This window comes from Podarcis liolepis (genome assembly GCF_965112155.1).
Source record: "Podarcis liolepis genome assembly, chromosome: 4".
Lineage (NCBI taxonomy): Eukaryota > Metazoa > Chordata > Lepidosauria > Squamata > Lacertidae > Podarcis > Podarcis liolepis.
The window spans coordinates 33,105,114-33,122,838 of NC_139558.1; the positions used below are offsets into that span (position 1 = coordinate 33,105,114).

General features: G+C 45.4%; 3 protein-coding genes and 1 long non-coding RNA gene across 38 annotated transcripts in view; 3 read left to right on the top strand and 1 right to left on the bottom strand.

Moving 5' to 3' along the window:
- Positions 1 to 416: 416 nt before the first annotated feature.
- Positions 417 to 8,866, bottom strand: UNC50 (unc-50 inner nuclear membrane RNA binding protein). Of its 3 annotated transcripts, none has more exons than XM_083501758.1 (6): positions 8,731 to 8,866; positions 5,225 to 5,508; positions 4,143 to 4,263; positions 3,465 to 3,604; positions 2,442 to 2,543; positions 417 to 792 (listed from the first exon to the last, which is right to left on the bottom strand). In XM_083501758.1, exons 2-6 carry the CDS (start codon positions 5,502 to 5,504, stop codon positions 656 to 658), a joined length of 780 nt encoding a protein of 259 aa, XP_083357884.1. In that variant the 5' UTR covers positions 5,505 to 5,508; positions 8,731 to 8,866; the 3' UTR covers positions 417 to 655. The 3 variants fall into 3 exon arrangements, with proteins under 3 accessions (XP_083357884.1, XP_083357885.1, XP_083357883.1); XM_083501759.1 differs by lacking the exon at positions 8,731 to 8,866 and adding an exon at positions 8,366 to 8,452; XM_083501757.1 differs by lacking the exon at positions 8,731 to 8,866 and adding an exon at positions 8,181 to 8,315.
- On the top strand, positions 5,516 to 8,168 carry LOC310706264. The gene is made up of 3 exons (XR_014525783.1): positions 5,516 to 6,649; positions 6,987 to 7,047; positions 7,083 to 8,168. It is a non-coding gene; the product is annotated as an uncharacterized lncRNA (long non-coding RNA).
- A 237-nt stretch (positions 8,867 to 9,103) lies between the features above and the next one.
- On the top strand, positions 9,104 to 13,861 carry COA5 (cytochrome c oxidase assembly factor 5). The gene is made up of 3 exons (XM_083501775.1): positions 9,104 to 9,236; positions 10,078 to 10,161; positions 12,813 to 13,861. Exons 1-3 carry the CDS (start codon positions 9,135 to 9,137, stop codon positions 12,852 to 12,854), a joined length of 228 nt encoding a protein of 75 aa, XP_083357901.1. The 5' UTR covers positions 9,104 to 9,134; the 3' UTR covers positions 12,855 to 13,861.
- Positions 13,862 to 15,866: 2,005 nt separating this feature from the next.
- The window catches only part of INPP4A (inositol polyphosphate-4-phosphatase type I A), a 100,287-nt gene continuing 98,428 nt past the window's right edge, over positions 15,867 to 17,725 (top strand). For 12 of the 33 annotated variants that reach the window (XR_014525771.1, XM_083501676.1, XM_083501653.1 and 9 more), the window contains exon 1: positions 15,867 to 16,119. The gene's annotated coding sequence lies outside the window, so the exon portion shown is untranslated. Of the gene's footprint in view, positions 16,128 to 16,355; positions 16,649 to 17,725 lie in introns of those variants that run through there. The other 21 variants (XM_083501650.1, XM_083501678.1, XM_083501661.1 and 18 more) reach the window with 6 other exon arrangements.

Here is a 17,725-nt window from a genome sequence, read left to right on the forward strand (position 1 = left end):
CCACTTGAGTGCAGCCAGTCGGAAGCCACACTTTGGTTTCTGAACATTTTGGAAGTTAAATGGAATTCCGGAATGGATTCCGTTCAACTTCCAAGGTACGACTGTACTTTGAAAACTGTTTACTACTTTGCCGTCTACACAGAAGTAAGCCTACTGAATCCAACTGGGTTTACTCCCAGGTAAAGGGATAGAACAGTAGCCAAAGAAAGTACTTCCACTAGCACAAGGAACTACCTCCCTCACTTTCCATGACTGCTTATATATGTTTTCAGGAGAGAGGGGAAGTTCAATTGTGCAAGCAGGAAATTGTTGAGCTAGCAGAAGTACTGTAGGAAACTGTGCTTTGTAATACTCACATTTGTTAACAAAGCTGTTTATAAATAGCAAAGTCAATGCCTTTTCAATGTTGCACACAGTTGTTCTTAAAAAATATTTATTACAGTAATGTACAACTTTTCCATTAGGAAGGGACTGCAAGAGAATACAGAATCACTATAAGTCTGCAGTTGTAAATACATTTTTTAAAAACCAAAACTTTGTACACACTGATCTACAGTGAAGAATAAGTTATTTACAGTAATTTACAGGAGCATCTCACCTTTGCTGACAGTGGTACAAGAGGCAAGAACAAGCAATCCATTATAAAGGCTGCAGTTTATTTCACTCTGTACGTATAGAAAACACAAAGCATTTTTGTGAAATTCCATCCCATCGCTAATGAAACCACATAGAGCAGGATGAGAAGTGCAAACGGGTAGAGAAGGATGACTGTGTTCTTCAGGAACGGCAAAGCTGAAAGTAGGAGAGTGTTTCAAGAGTGAGAAAGCATGCAATTTTCTGAAGGTGCCAATGGCAAGGAACATCACAATCATCTTAATATTGACAGTCCTCAACAAAAAATTCATGCCTAAAATAACTACTGTTTCTAGTAAACGCATGCCCCTCCCATCCTTTACAGAAAAGAAAAACTTGAATCAGGTGGCTAAGATGTGGCCTTCCCTGATATCATTGAATTATTAACTCCCAGCATCCCCAGGCAGCATAGGCAGAGGATGAAAAGAGCTGTAGTCCTGCAAGATATAATAGGGCTACCAGATGTCCCCGTTTCCCGGGGACAGTCCCTGGATTTGCAAATAAGTCCCTGGACAAATTCCATCCCCGGAATGTCCCCGGATTTCATCAATTGTCCCCAGGAAACGCAGCAGCAGCAGTCTCAGCAGCCCGGAGCAGTTGGCTCTGGCTGGCTTCAGGAGCTGCTCGGAAGTCCCCATATGATGGTGGTGCAGGGGCTCTAAGATGCAGCTTCCGGGCTGCCTCCACCTTCTCTGACCCCAGCAACTAAGCTGTGAAGGGAGGCTTCATGCTGCCTATCGGAGCAGCCTCCCAACTCCTATTTGCATGCAAGCAGGAGGGAGGTGGGGATCTCCCAGCTGTGAAGGGAGGCTTCAAGCTGCCTATCAGTGCTTGCGTGCAAGCAGGAATGGGGCTGCTCCGATGGGAAAGGAGGCATTGTGCTGCCCGAGCCTCCTTACCACCCAGGCTCATGGAGAAAGGAGATAGAAGCTTTAGAGGAAGGGGAAACATGGTGGCTGAGGTCAAGGCGGTGGCCACCCCTCTGCCACTGCCATTGCTGCAGCATCAGCATCCCGAACGTGTAGCATTTATTTATTTTATTTAAAGTGTCCCCGGATTCATTGAAAAAAATCGGGTAACCTTACAATATAAGGCACGGCCACATGTCCTCCCGCCATTCTTAAACTTCGTCTCTTTGGAATCTGGCATGTTCATAAATATATAACCCAAAGGATTGCACAACTGGCCCTGTGGCGCTTCGACCTTGTTTCTTGAGCAACATCAACTACCTCCCAACCATACTGCATCACAAACCCATGTTTAAAATTGAGTGAAAGTCCAGAATTTCACTGTCCGTTGCCCAACTGATACTGTCAACTCTATCCTAGGCAGCAATAGCAAACTCGCTCTCCCCATATGGGTTCTGCACCATGCATACGAAAAACAGGGTAGAGAAAGGCAGGTTTGTAGAATGCAAAAAATACTAAGGAAATCCCCTAAGGGGGAAACTCTACCCCCCCCCCCACAAATAAACACACAGAAGGCTGACTTCACACATTCTCACCCACAGGGACAAAAGCTTGCATAGCTGTAAGCCACTATAGCTTCTGTTTGCTCCACATTTGCAAGAGCAGTACTTTCACAAAGGGATGCAGAGTCACGTGGCAGGTCAGTTAAAGCCACTACATATTACACAGCATTTCAAGTAACGATGCTGTGCAAAGCTTGTAGAGTTGCTGTCAGAGTGAGCCCTCCCCTGATGCTTATCATAAAGTTTACTCATACTGAAACAGGGATTTAGCAAAAAAGGACTGGGAAGAAGGCACTATTCTTGTTGCTAACTAGGTTGCAAAGGCTTCGATACTTACCACTGTACCCTAGAAATGTCACGTAGATGTAATAACCAATTGCAGTCAGCCAGAAAGTATTCCCAACGAAATAGCCAATAAATGAATTCAATAAAATTACGTCTGCAAGAGAGAAAATGGAAGTTTCTTAACCCGGTGAACTTCCTGCTCACTGAAGGTCCCAAAAAGGGTGCTGTGTACCATTGGGGTGTTGCCTCCAGCAGGATACAGAAACAGACTGGAGCTCACTGTGGAAAAGCTGCTATGGCACACTTTAGAGAAGGTCCACGGAGCTCTTCAGCTGCTGGCCAAGTCCTTTGACAGGCTAACCTTGCCTGAAGCCACCTCCAAACTCACTAAACATTTGTCTGCCTGCCCTCAAGAGGAGGCAACTGTGAACACACCAAAAAGGTCAGGTCAAAGAGCAACATCATGTGGCCGTCTCCCCACTCCTCCCAGACCAGCACTGAGCATGGTTGTGAGGGAACCCAATCCGAAAGACTCCTCAGGGGGAAAAAAGTCTGGTTGTGGTACTAAACCGTGACATGAAGTAATGCCAGGTTTGCAGACTCTCACTGTCAAAAAAGAAGGGGCAGAAAAACAGCCAGCCACCACCAACTGCCACCAGGCCAGATCGAAGCAGCTCTGAGAGATGGCTTTCCCACTGAGTTTGTAGGGAGCAGCCTCTGAGGAGATGTCCCCCCCCCAGCTTGTGAATACCCCCTCCCCACTAGGCCAGGAAATAGGGGAAGGAAAGGGAGGGAGAAAACAAAAATGGGAAAAAGACCTCTCTTAAAAAGAAACAAGAAGCAGCAACTGGTCAGGAACAGCCCAGCCTGTGGACAACCTCTTGGTGTGGAAGGTAGGGAGTGTCTCTTCCAGAAGAAGAAGAAAATTGCAGGATTTTGCCTCTCTGATCCTGCAGGAGCCACCATCACTATAGGACGTGATGCCCCCCAGGATCCTCCAGGTGAATTACAGTGTCAGCACAAAGCAAGAGAAGGCAAAAAATGCTTCAAGTCAGGGAAAGGAAGGTTTACTTACAATGGATGAAGAACAGCTGTATGAAATGTAAGATGACGAGAAGTGGATAAAAAGCATTCAGATGAACATCAAAGGCATATCCCCACTCTACATCACAGTCTCTGTTTGGGTGCTTTGTCAAGTACTTATTGGAGATGAACCTTGGGGAGGGCGAGAGAATTTGGAACAGACATGTTAAAAAATAGTATGCAAACTTTGACAATTTCAACTTTTTGGTGAAATTACAGCCTAGAAAAAATAATCATTGCTATTTTCCATTTCTCATATTCTGAAGAACATAAATGCATTTATGGACTTACAGGGCTCTGGTAAGGATTACTGAAAAAATCTACAACATAGGAAATGTTTTTGATTCCCTAGAAGACAGCTAAACAAATGTACATATCAGTAAGCTACTTCAGAAACATACCCTGATATTTAAGTACATAACAGCCCAGCATTACTTATACATTAAGTATTTTCTTTTTGCCAGATTTTGAACTGAAACCTTCTGCTGGAACAGCACTACACATCTAGCCCAGAGATGAGAAACATGTCTACTTAAACCCTTCTTCCTTACAAGTAGACAAGCTTAGGACTGTGGCTGAAGGTTCCAGCAATCATATTCTATACAGCAAGATTCAAACATGTCAAAAAAAAAACACATCCAACTCTACTCGGGTTGTTTTAAAGACTTACCACATGAAAGTTGCAATTAGAAGGCCAACTCCTACGCAGTCTATAAAGATGACCCAGAGCAGCAGCTTTATCATTTCAACAAAACCCAAGCCCAACACAAAGCCAAATCCTATAGTGGATACTGAAGGAGGAAGACGAACAGCAGAGACAGAGGATTAACTCTTGACACGCAAGTAGGTTGAAACAATACCCATTTGCTCTTAGATTTTCTTTCACTTAATTTTACTGGAACAGTACTTGTAGCATGTTTAGTGCTGTGCTGTTTTAAGGCTTACAGCGTAAAATTGTTGGGTATATGCATACAACTAGGATTTGCAAGAGTAAAATGTGTGGGCTGTACTACATGTACACAAATAAAGCAAGAAATGGGCAACTGTGTGATCTCTGGCACATGTTTGTGTAGGATGTGGGACATCAACACAAATAAAGTTAAACCTTTCTGTTCATAAAAAAGCCATTCACGCTTTGTTGCACAGTGCAGAAATAAACAAATCCACAATGTAAGTTCTCAGATGGCAGAATTTCTGCCTGCCTCATAATTTTGCCAGGGTAATTGGATTTTTATCACTTAGGGCAGACACAGGCAAACTCGGCCCTCCAGATATTTTGGGACTACAACTCCCATCATCCCTAGCTAACAGGACCAGTGGTCAGGAATGATGCAAGTTGTAGTCCCAAAACATCTGGAGGGCCAATTCTGCCTATGCCTGACTTACGGCTTGTCATTCTTTGTCACATGCCAGGAATCACAGAACTGAGAATTTTAAAACCATGCAATGCACAGAACAGATTGGCTGTGGACTGCAGGATGAAGTAACTGAAGCCAAAATGTGAGGGAATCTTTATCAGTGTGGATGTGGCAGATATTGCAATCATAGTTTATTCACTGCTTATTGTTTTCATGGATGAGGCGCAAGAGGGAATGTGTAGGAACACATGTTCCCCACTGAATGAAATTATATAAGCATGGGTTTTACACAGAAAAAGCTACAGCAGTACAAATGATGCATTTTTCTGGAGCAAGCCCAGCTCTGGTCAACTATTCCCTGTACGGTATTTCAATACATTTCTCAGGCACTCACCGCATAGCCAGATACTCAGCAACACAAGGAAAGCTGGGTCATCTCTTGCCCACTGGTCTTTTGTTTGTTTCCTGTAATGGAAGTTCCTGTACACTTTCTGTGGTGAAGTGAATAGATACAGCATCTGCCACAGAGCAAACTCAAAGTCCATATGCCGAAAGTGAAGGAGTCTCCTCAAGTATTTGTAGCGCTTGAACCCTGCTGTGTGCCTGGCTGCCTCCCTAGAGTTTAAAGAGCCGTTGTCATGATCTAGGGAATTAAGAGACGTGGTAGGCAACATCTTGCTGAAAAGGAAAGAAAACAGACCAATGGATTTTAAAAAACAAACAATATAAAGGTGCAAGTTATCACATTTAGGTTACAATCCTTAAACACACATATCTCAGAGTGAACACCAAGGAACAAATTGGGGATTGCTGCCAAATAAACATAGAGAATTTTGCCAATGGAGGTCTTTTGAAGCTCAACTGCAGACATGCTCCCTTAGAATCTAGTGGATCTTACTGCCCTCTGAGCACGCTTAGAATGACACGCCCTTGTCACATGACCTCACTTTGTTCTTTACCCTACCTGAAAACAATGCAATGTAACTGTGATGGCAATGTCTTAACAGTGGACACAGCTCATATCAAGTTCAAGATCTCTCAGTAACTGCACAAACTCGGGCATCTGCAATCTCCTTTGCTCGTTTAGAAGTGCAAGGACATGGATGCAATCATAACCATATTCCTTCCTTCCTTAGTCCCAGAGGGCTTCGCGAGCACATAATTCAACACTTGGCAACTGGATAAAGCTCAATCCTACTCTTTTCTACCCACAATAGGCTAAAAGTCTGTTCAAAATAGAGGAGGCATCAATGTAGCTAGTTATGGTGGTATAGCAGTGGATGAAGAAAGTTGGTAGAAGCAAGCAGAAGGAAATGGAGCAGGTGAGCAGAGCTGGGATGAGCAACTGCCCTTCAATAATCTGTACAACTACTAAAGAGCTTGCTTTCAAGTAATGCTGCAATCACAGAACAACCATTGGCACCAACTGGACATCCAAGTAGATATACTTAATATCACAGACTGTTTTCTTAAATCCACTTTGTCCTGTTGCCATTGTTAACAGCTTATTGCAACCCTGACTCTGGCTGTTACATACATGCAAGCAGCAGGGCTGTCAGGGCAGGACTTCAGGGCAGATGTTCAGGACTTCATCCAGCAGAGTGAGCCAGAGAGCCTCCAAATGCATCAGGGCTGGCTTAACACATTTTGAAATATATGATACAGTACATACTATCATTTAAAGATAACCTTCCTCCTTTGTGGAAGTCCTGACTATTCTCCTTTTGGGCTTTCCCCTCCATTAAATGCTCTTCCATACAAATAAATTCCTTCCACACACAAAAACTGGGGGAGTCTAGTCTTTCTTCCCACCATCTAGGCCAGGGGTCTGCAACCCGCGGCTCCGGAGCCGCATGCGGCTCTTTTACATCTTTGCTGTGGCTCCGGGGCGGATACTAGCGAGGGGAGGAGGCGCATTGTGCGCCCCGACACTCCTCACTGTGGCGGGCGCTGTACTGGCTGTCGCATGGGGGCGGTGCGTGCGTTAGTCACGCACCGTCCCGACGTCACCTTCCCGCCCGCTGTCAGATCGTGGCTCCGGAGATATATTTGTTTTAAATGTCGCAATGGTTTTGCGGCTCCCAGTTGTTGTTTTTTCTTTGGAAACGGGTCCAAGTGGCTCTTTTTGTCTTAAAGGTTGCAGACCCCTGATCTAGGCCTAGCTCAGATGCAGCAAGAACCCCACAGCTCATTGTTGCAGCCACAAGCCTTAGTTTTGTACACTCCCACTTGACCTTTGCCTATGATTAGAGATGTATTTTTCTGGTACCAAACACATTTTCCATCTCACTGAAAATGAGGCCTAAGCAAGAACCAGATCCTGCACCATGACTTCATGAAGCACTCCTAAAAGCTTCGCGACCAAACTTTACAAGTTTGTTAACAAAGGGTTAAAAATCAGTCTCCGTCATATGCATTTCTCAAATGCCAAGCAACTCTGGTGCGTAAGTATTTAAAATGAACAAGGATGAAAGTTCCAGCATCACGCGGACAAGAAAAAAAGCAAACAAGCAACAAGCTAGCTACTATTCCGCCCCCCCATGACTTACAATACAACAGGCATGTCCAACTCCCAAGAGACTGTGATCTACTCCCAGAATAAAAAAAACTGGCAACCCATTGTCATTGGAGGGAGGAGGAGCGTGCATGCGTAGGGTGGGTGGATTGCCCAGAGTTGTTGAGCTTTTTAAGGGGATGATTACAAAGAGGTTTTTTTAGCTCTCCCCCCCCCCCAATAACCTTTTGTGCTTGATAAGGATCCCACAATCTACCAGGAACAGCCGGGGATCTACTGGTAGATTGTGATCTACTGGTTGGACATCCCTGCAATACAAGATTCCCAAATGGCCAGTTAGGGCTGGGAATGGAGAAAGCACAGTGGACATGGATGTGGAAGGAAAGCCAGCCAGTCAAGGAGACTGGACAGGTAATAAAAGGCAGAGAACGAACATTTGCATAGGTGGTGAAGGAGGAGGAGGAGGATTATTTATTATTTATACCCCGCCCATCTGGCTGGATACAGAACAGAAATAGCTAAGAAAAGACATAACAGCCCGTATTTTGAGAATATGCCACCCAGCCAGCTGACTGGGTGCGGTTTGTTTAGAGTGGATAAAGTCAGGGAAAAGGCAGCTGGTCACTTTTAGCAAAAACCCAAGGAGTTTCAAGCAGCCTGTCCCACCCCACCCCACCTGGTGTGTCAGTGGCTGAGTGGGTATGGATAATTTCACACGGGCTCGACACGGGTGTAGGGGGTGCGTGTGAATGCGGGGAGCAGGCGCTGCTGAGGGAGGGGCCAGAAGGAGGACGCGGAACCTGAGCGTTCCAGAACTGCGAGCGAGAGAACTCACGGAACGTTCCGCGGCCGCTTCCGCCTCGCGCAGAACTGCGGCTCCCGGCCCCGACGTCCTGCGTCCCTCAGGCGACGACGCTTCGGGGGGGGAGCGGAAGGCAGAGGGGCGCGCGCCTCTCCTCCCCACCCTCCAACAGGAGCTCGCCTTCTCCCGCCTATCAGCCGCCGCCGCTGCCAACTCACAGCAGCTGATCTGCGTGTTTTGCTCAGTAACTTCCGGCAAAAGGGACCCTCCCCAAGGCGCAGGCGCGCCGAGGTGTATGACGGGTAGGCCCCGCCCAAAACGGATGGTGGAGAGGACGACGGTTAGACGTCGGTTGCGCACACAGAGCTTTAATACAAAAAGGGTAGACCATCCCCTCACTTTACATTCTGTGCTTGAGCAATTTCTTTCCCCTTCCCCTTTGACGGCAAACAGCAAGACTTTTAAACGAAGCCGTGGTTGGGCAGGATGTTCTCAAAGGACAGATGGATCATGGATAGTTTCGTTGAGAATCCTGGGGATCTCTTCCAACCCTGACATTCTATGATTCTCCCTCCTTCCTTACAAATGGTAGCAGCAAAGACACGAGTTGCTGCCGTAAACATATCAACCTTCGACCCAAGAGGAGATGCGACCTTTAGTAGAAGAGAAACTTCTTCCTTTTGCTGCTGCTGCTTTGTTTGTGTGGGTGTGCCACTGGCAAGTCACCTCTACACTAAAAAAAAGGACAGCTCTATTAAATGTACTTGCTCTATGTTAAAAAAAATGGCTCCTCGGAGGGGAAACAGGAAGTGACCTGTGGTTCCCTGCGACCTTTCAGTAACTCCCTGCGCAGGTGAGAAGGGTCGGCCAAGATGGCGGCCGCCATCGCTGCTGGGGCTGCGGTGGGCAGCGGCTGGGGCTGCTGAAGGCGCCGCCGGTCGTGAGACAACACCGAGAAGCGGCGCCAGGCGGAAACCGGCCGACACGATGCCCAAGTACTACGAGGATAAAGAGAAGGATTTCCGCGCCTGCGCAGGGGTGCGCGAGGACCTGAGGGCTTGCCTGCTGGAGAGCGACTGTGTCATCCAGGTACATACCCTCCAACATTTCTCCGATGAAATTAGGGACACCTTGGTCCAAATTAAAAATAAATAAATAATTTTATTATTTATACCCCGCTTATCTAACTGGGTTGCCCCAGCCACTCTGTGCAGCTATATAAAAACACCACGACTTAAAATGTCTTCTAAAGGCTGTGTAATTATTTATCTTCTTGGCTTTTGGGTTGTATAACTGCAGGGCTTTTTTCCAGTGCGGGAACTCACCATAATTGAGTTCTGGCACCTCTCAGATGGACACCGTTGACATTATAAGAGAACAAGGGAGGTATTCATTGTGAGTTCCGGCATCCCCTTTTCCCAAAAAGAAAGAAAGCACTGCATAGCTCCATACTCTCCAACATTTCTCTGATTGAAATAGGGCCGTCCTAAGGAAAAGTGGGATGTTCTGGGATCGAATCAAAAACCAGGAAGGCATCTGTAAATCTAGGACTGTCCCTGCAAAATAGGGGCACTTGGAGGGTCTGTGGGTAGAGAATGGCTTCAGAGACTGGCATACCGTTAATTCAGATGAGATTGAGAAAATTGGGTGTAAAACTCACCAGGGGAAATTCCCCATTTCTTGCTGGTTTTCAATGTGCTGTGAAGAAGACCTTTTCGTTCCACAAGATTTCATTTGGGTCTTGCTGAGCCCTACCTAGTTGCTTTTAAACACATTTTCCTGCTGTAGTCTCTTGTGTTCTTTTAAATTGTTTGTTACTATTGTTTTTAATCAGGTTGCAACTTGCCTTGGGAAGATTTTATTTTTGATACAACTTGTGTGCCTGCTGAATAAATATGCTGGCTGCTCACTTTAATATCTTTTATGACAGGAAGGGAAAGGGCCCAAACTGTGCTTGAAGGAAGGCCATTGCAAAGGATTACTAGTTTCATTTTTTGAATGCAAAAGATCATTGGTGAGTAGGTGAATTCTACTGCAGATTGTGGTCACGTTAAAAAATATGTACCATAGTATGTTACATATAAGACACAACTGAAAGATTTTTTAATTGTTACGGGTTTGTTGGGGGCCAAATTCCCCTAAATTCCTGGGTGTCAGATCCTCCCCATAATTTCTGGATGTAATAGAAGTTGGTATTAATCAGAGTTTGGTTAAACTTTGCTGAAAACAGAAGCCCTGTGGATTTAGTTATGCTAATAAGCCAAGCCAGCTCTGCAGAGCTAACTAGATGGGCCATGAGCAGGAGGCAAAGGCTGGTGTTGCCCATCAAGAAAACCATCAGAGGCAAGACAGCCAGGCAAGGGTATTGGGACCCCTTCTCTGCTGGGTGCTAATGGGCAGAGGCAAAAGCCAGGTTTAGGGTTTCAATTTTGAATGACTAGGCTGTGGGGGAGGTCCTTGGAGTTTTGCTTCTCCATGTGAGCTGGGGATATGACAGGCTGTAAGAGACACAGAGGATGGCTTTTGCTCACCTTTGAATCCAGTGCTGCCCTTAAGGGGGAAGCCGGGCCCTCATAGGATGTGAGTGCTCTGCAATCCTTTCATCTAGGTGCAAGTTGTATATATGTGCAAATAAAACCATATATTTTAAAAAAGCAGAGTCTCTGTTATGCCTCATTGTCCCAAAAGGGAACGCAGAACCAGGTAAGTGCACCTGCAGCCCCTGGAATATTGCACCACTTGTAGAGATTGGGGTGGTGCTGTAACAATATCAATGGTGTTACAAATTTGTTATTGCTTGCAAGTGTTGCTTTTGTTTTATTTACAGTAGCATTGCTGTTCCACTGATCATGAAAGGTAACAGTTAAAATAAAAGCCATGGGATATTTAGTGTGCCAGTTTAGGTAAATATTAGGTTAAAATATACAGAAATGTATTGAGAAAAGTTAACCATATTTTAAAATAAATAAAAGAAGCATGATGTCCTGGCCCTCGTTGCCAAAAGAAGAATATGAACTCCAAGTTCGGTTTCTGCCAAAGATTTTAACACATGAATCAAAATGGTACATAGGTAAGGCACAGGTTTAGGTGCAACAGGTACATAAGAGGTATAGACACATGGTAACGCTCAAGTTAAGACATTGATCTAACAACCAACATGCCCCCTGTATCTTCTTTTTGAAGAGCAGGGCTGGGACAGCTCTTAGCGTAGCAGCCAGCCAGAGTCCAGAGATTGGGCAAGCATCCAGGCACTCTTTTGAATGGGTTGGGTGTGCAATATTTGTTTGCATAGGTGCTGGCATTTCCATGTCCTTGAGGACAGGGTTGGCGTTGGTGTCAGCTCAGCATCCAATTTACTCTCAGTCATCTGCCTAGGAGGTGGCAGCTCTACACTGACCGCTTAGTAACTTTTTATACTATAAGCCAAAACATTCTTGTAGTAGCTTGAACTTCTTGCCTGGCTGCCTGGGCTCATAATCCAATGATGTAAATCATTTCATTGGACTGCATTTGGAATGTCTTAATTGGAGGCTAGTTCAACACCATAGGAATTGATCTGCACTGTCTGTCAAGTCTCTATGCTATAAAAAAATTACCCAGAGTTTTGAAGCTGGGTGTTGTCAGTATGTTGAAGACAATCAGCTGTTTATTTCTTTCAGCGTCCATGAGTGGTAGTCTTGGCCCTAAATTTAGCAGTGTCTGGATACTATGGGATAGTGGGTGAGGTTAAATAAATGTAAGTTAAATCCAGAAAAGGTGGGGGTGATGCTGGTGGGCAAACCCAATACTTTTGGGAGACTTGGTATTTATATCTTCTTTGAGTACACACTGCACTGAAGCCTCTTCAGAGCCTTAGAGTTCTGGAAAAACAGGTAGTGTCAGTGACAAGGTGTGCCTTTTATCAAGTGCATCTGTTGTGCAGCTGACCCACTTTAGAGCAGGGAAACCTCACCATGCTAACTTGTGCTTTCATAAGTTTGAGGATTGACTGCTGTGAATGTTTTAATATGGCACTTCACTTGAAGATTGTTTGAAAACTGCAACTGATGCATATTGCCACAGCCTGTTGTTATCTGATGGATATGTGGGGACGGGTATGAACATATCCAGTACGCACTGCTGTTTTTCTAAGACTACCAGCATGAAACAACACACGTTATATATACCTCCTCTATCTATAATCCCCCTTTCCAGTTAAGATCTTTTTATCAGCACCTGCTTTCTTCATCTTCATTATATGTGGTAAAATTATCAACAGCTAGGGATCCTCATAGTGTAGTTACCTCAATTGCAGTGACTTCCTGAGGCTGGTGAGACTAGTTCCTACCTTCCTTATGGCCTTAAAAGGGGATACAATATGTGCTTAATTGGGGGTGGCTTTGGAGGGTGGCATGATGGTTGTCCAATGGAAATCCCTATTTATTATTTTTCTTTTTTACTGCTGAGCTTATTGTTTTCATTGTGTTCATTTTATTTGGTGGGTTTTTAATTGCATTTTTATCTTAAATCTGGGAATGATGGCATAGAACAATTTAAAATAAACTAAGGGTCATAACTTTTTAATGGTTCTGTCTCTTGTATCTTTTTATAAGGCACCATTAAAACTGGTAGTTGTAGTATTAGAGTGTTAATGGTTGTAATATAAAACTTTTTTTTCCTTAAAAGCTGGATAACAGAGCAAGATTCAGAGGAAGAAAGGGATACTGAAGACTCTCCATTACGAAGCAGCAAGCAGCGGCAATCTTGGATGCACTGACACCTTGAGATTAAAGACTGGAATGAAGAAATTACCTTCTGCATTTCCCTAAACTCTGTTTCACTTCTATGGAAATTATTTGTGTTCTAAGTACTGAATGCCTGAAGCTGCTAAATGCTAGAACTACTACAGTGAAAATAAAATCTGGCCATTTGTGGTGATCACATTTTAAATGAAATGTATTGCATCTTCATAAGCACTTTAGAGTCCTTCACCTGAAATGCTTCATTTTGGGATTACTTCCTCTTGGGGTTCAATGGTTGGATAAGTTTTGTCTCCCAAGTTATAAAGTATTTTTGTACTAGCCTTTCTTTTTGGTATTCTGCAGTGATACAGAGGTTGTCAGCTAGCTTCACATAAGGGATAGGTATTCTGATCTAGGAAGAGATATCTAGGTGTGGAACCAGTGTCATAACCATGCTGCAATGCTGCCTCTGAAAACAGTTTGGAAACTTCAACTGGTGCAGAATTCAGCAGCCAGGTTGCTCACTGGGGCAACACGGTTTGTGCATATACTACGAATCCTGGCACAACAAATTTATTTCCGGGCCCAATCCAAAGTGCTGGTTTTGACCTATAAAACCTTAAACAACTCAGGACCCCCAATTATCTCAAGGACTGCCACTCCCTATATGAACCTACCAGACCCTGCAATCCTCATCTGAGGCCCTGCATGTCTCGCTTCCATGAGAGGTCTAAAGGGTAGCAAAACAAGAACAGGCCTTTTCTGCAGTGCCTCCCCATTTGTTGAATGCTTTCCTCAGGGTGGCGAAAATATTCCTCTTCACCAAGGCCTTTGACTGTTTAAACAGTCTATGGCCTTTAAAATGTATTGGGGTGGTTATTGGGGTTTTAATTTTTGTTACTATGTTTTGTGTTTTTGTACTGTAAATGGCCCTGTGATCTTTGGATGAAGGGTGGTGTATAAATTTAATAAATAATGATTATGCTCAATCAAGCCAAGTCCTGTGGAACTAGCTGTATCTCTGCAGATGGGGATGTGCATTTGCATGCAGACTCCTAGAAATAATACTACCAGAGAAACTGCCAAGATTTGGATGGGAACTGTTAAGACTATGTAGTCCAATTTGATTTCTGCCTCAGAGTATAGAAGTAACTGCAAGCTTGCACATTCCAGATATCAACTGGTATTATTCTACTGGCAATAGTTTCAGAACTAGGACATTTTGATATTGCTTTTTAAATTTTCCCTTTCCGGCAAGCATGCTTCCATTATGTATTGGAATTGAAGATCACAATTCTTTTACTATCTGTCTTGAACACAGTTACTGTGTTCAGTAAAGAACTCCCAACATCATTCTTGGTACCTTGATGGCTAACAAGTTTGTGGTGACACGAGCTTTATTTTAAAAATGTGTGTCCAGGGTGACATACGAAAACATTAAAATGATAAAAGGTTCATCATAAGGTGCATGAACATTGTGTTCAGCAAGCTTTCTAACAAAAATACTCTTGTAAAAATAAATAAAAATGCTGAGCAGAACAATTCTAAATGGGATCAAGAACAACTTTCACTGACTTACATCTGCCGTGTGAAACCTTAAGATGTGGAAATGAATATGAGTTCCCCACTTAACACACATTGGGAAGCAAGCCTGGTTTTTTAAAGGTAGGTGCAGGTGTGTGTATTTCATTTAATGCAATGGTCTCTTACATTTACATTAGAAAAAGGCAAAGGTGCATGCTCAGTTAATGTGCTTTTTTTGGAAGTACATTTGTTTATTAACACACACCCCATTTCACACATGCACACCTCAAAATTTTCATTCTGCCTCTGCCCGGATGCTCAATATCTCTGAAGTGCAAAGTGCTAACTTGAATAAAGTACCTCATTATCTGTAAGGGGAGGTACGTTTGAGAACTCTTGCATGGATGCTGTCTAGACCTGGCAATTTGTCCGATGGTAATTCGTCTCTTAAACCTAAATTTTTACCTGCCATCTCCACTTATCTGCCTTGTTAGAACCGTGACAGATGTGAGTCACTTTACGCATTCTATTTCCTCCCAGATTCACTGATCCAATTTTCTTTTCCTCCTCTCCCTATTACGGTGTCAGAGGGAGAACAAGGTAGCTGTACTATAGCCACTTCTAGGGACAATTGAGTAATCAGCGCTTTTGACCACGGATGGTAATGCATTTTAACAAACAGCATTGCCCTGCTTCATGACCTGAGTTCGGTACACGTACATATGTAAAAATACACGTGTAAAAATAAATTGGGCCTGCTGGACCCGTCTGGATGTGGAATTTCAAAGACGAGGACTCCCATGTATGACTCCAGTTACCGAGATGACTCGTGTCGTGAAGAATCGAAGGCGTGGCCTCTTGCAACCCGGCTCTCTGGGTGGTTCCTCAAAAGTCAACGGTGCAAAGAAGAAGTGAGCAAAGGCAGAGCTACCGTAGAGGGTTGCACGGAGCGCGCGAGGCGCCGGATTCGGCCCAGTGGCGTAGCGTGGGGGGTGCCAGGGGTGCCGACCGCACCGGGCGCAACATCTGGGGGGGGCGCGAGTCCAGAGGGAAGGGACAAGTTCCTTCCTCCGCCGGGCTCCCCGCCGCCACCGCCAGCCTTGCGCCCTAGCGCGCGCGCCCCCCGCCGTCGCTGTGGCTGCGCTCCGCTCACTGCTCGCAGGAGGAGCAGCCGCTGCAGCAGCGCCGACGCCGCCACCGACGCCTGGCCGGGCACGGGCAGCCTCTGCACCCTGCCGCCGCCGCCATCCCCTCGGCCCAGCCACAGGCGGCGGCTGCTTCTGCCTCCATCCTCCTCCGGGCAAGCAGCGTTGTTTGCACGGCAACTCGCAGGTTAGGGGTTGGGGGGGCGCAAATTACTTGCCTTGCCCCGGGTTAGGGGGCGCAAATTACTTGCGTTGCCCCGGGTGCTGACAACTCACGCTACGCCGCTGATTCGGCCTGCGGCCTGCGCTGGCCTCGTGTCTCCTGTAGGGGGCGGCGCAGCTGCTGAAGAGCCGCCGGAGGAGCCTGGCTGGTTTGTGGCGTCATAGCCGGCTGGGTGTACGCGCGTTTGGGTGGCGGGCTTGCTGCAGCGGCAGAGGCTGCCCTGGGGTGTGGGGAGCAGCAGCAGCCGCAGCAGGAAGGAGGGGCTGCAGCGTCTCCCCGGACGGGGCGGGGGCTTGGAATCCCGTCCAGCATGTGGCGCGAGCCTCGCTGAAGAAGAGCAGCGGCTCACCTGGAGCGAGGTAAGCGGGTTTCCTTTGGCGAAGCGGCGCTTCTCTCCCCCAGCCCCGCTTTTGTGTGTGTGTGTGGAATCCCTGCGGCAGACAAAACGCAGCCAAAACAAGACGGGTGGTGGCCGGGGGGCGGTGAGGAGGCAGGAAAGGTGGCCGAGTCGTAGCGCATCCTATCGGGTTGCCTCTCCTGTTTTGCAAGGAGCAGTCTAGATGAGGAAGAGCGCGCGCGCGTGTGTGTGTGAGAGAGAGAGAGCTCGAAAAGATACGTGCCCTACCTCTTTGGGTAAGGATGCTTGCCATTTTTTTCTTGTTTAAAAAAATGCTTTGTTTTGACGTTTTTTGAGGGCGGGGGGAAGCTGGACGTGCTGCGCTTTGAAGGCGGATGCCGTCTTGGAGACATCTTTGAGGACAACTGCCGTGCGGGTCCCACTCGGATGGAGGCTGCTGTTTTTTGTTCAGTTTGTGGCGTTGTCTGGGCGCTGGATTTGTGTCATGCAGGAGCTTGAGTTGGCAGGAAAAAGAAACATCCCTCGAGTTGGTAAAGGATATGGCACATCTGTAGGTGTCTTGCTGGGGCATATGGGATTTGTTTTGAGGGAAAACAGGCGCATAGGCCGCCTTGACCAGACAGCGCGCTTTTCTTTTCCTCTGAGATCTCTTGTAAACCTAGACATCGTTTGAATAAAGTGTGAGCGTCTGCTATATTTTAAAACAAAACAAAAAACCTCCCTAGATTATATATCCAGTACTTGTTCCTTGGTCCTGGAGATTTAGATAGCATGTTGTTTATGGGGAACATTCATTTTGAAAAGGCCTTGAATACTTCACAAAGGCACATGAGCATCTTATGACAGCAGAATATATCTTATATAAAAAAGCTCCTTGAAGGTGCTTTTTCGTTTCCTCAAATGCTGTAAATTATGCATGCTTGAAACTGCACTAGCAACATTGTTCTTAAAGAGAACATTTATGGCTGGTCGGAAAATGCATGTAGATATCTTTCTAACTGATCAATCATAAATCTAGGCTTCTTTTAAAAATGAAGAAATCCTGGCAGTAGTTGAATTAACTGTCTTGATTGTTCATAATTTTGTTCATGAGGTATGTAAAGTACTCTTATTATTTTCACAATAGCTGTAGGCTGAGATCATCATGGCTAGCTGAGAATTTGATTCTCTCAACCTAATTCCAAGTATATTTACTTCGAAATAAATCCTGTCAAAACAGATTGTGTTTTCTGATGGCAGTCTTTGTCACCCAAGCCCAAACCTGATACCCTCACCCAACTCCCATGACATGAGCCTCATGGGTCAGGGTTGATGGGAGTTGTAGTTCAACAGCATCTGGGGGACCACAGGTTCCCCATACCTATTGTGGAGCTACTCAGTGCATTATTTTAGAATGCATTATCCCATGCAAATCATGTGTACTTCCCCCATACGTGCACCAGAAAGCTTGGGATTCATGACTATTTGAGGGTCTGCATTATAAAAATAGAGAGCAATAGAACTCTTTCTTCTTAGGAATGCATAAAAGAAAAAGTATCTGGTCTCTTTCGTTTTGCTGCTAAAGGGCTCCCTTAAGTGTTCCACAAAACTGATGCAATGCTTTCAGT

Coding starts and splice junctions, on each gene's coding strand:
- UNC50 (XM_083501758.1), bottom strand. CDS start 5,504: ATGTTGCCTACCACGTCTCTTAATTCCCTAGATCATGACAACGGCTCT. Junction 4,264..5,224: donor GCTGAGTATCTGGCTATGCG/GTGAGTGCCTGA, acceptor TTCCTCCTTCAG/TATCCACTATAGGATTTGGC. Junction 2,544..3,464: donor ACAGCTGTTCTTCATCCATT/GTAAGTAAACCT, acceptor TCTCTCTTGCAG/ACGTAATTTTATTGAATTCA.
- COA5 (XM_083501775.1), top strand. CDS start 9,135: ATGCCCAAGTACTACGAGGATAAAGAGAAGGATTTCCGCGCCTGCGCA. Junction 9,237..10,077: donor AGAGCGACTGTGTCATCCAG/GTACATACCCTC, acceptor CTTTTATGACAG/GAAGGGAAAGGGCCCAAACT. Junction 10,162..12,812: donor TTGAATGCAAAAGATCATTG/GTGAGTAGGTGA, acceptor TTTCCTTAAAAG/CTGGATAACAGAGCAAGATT.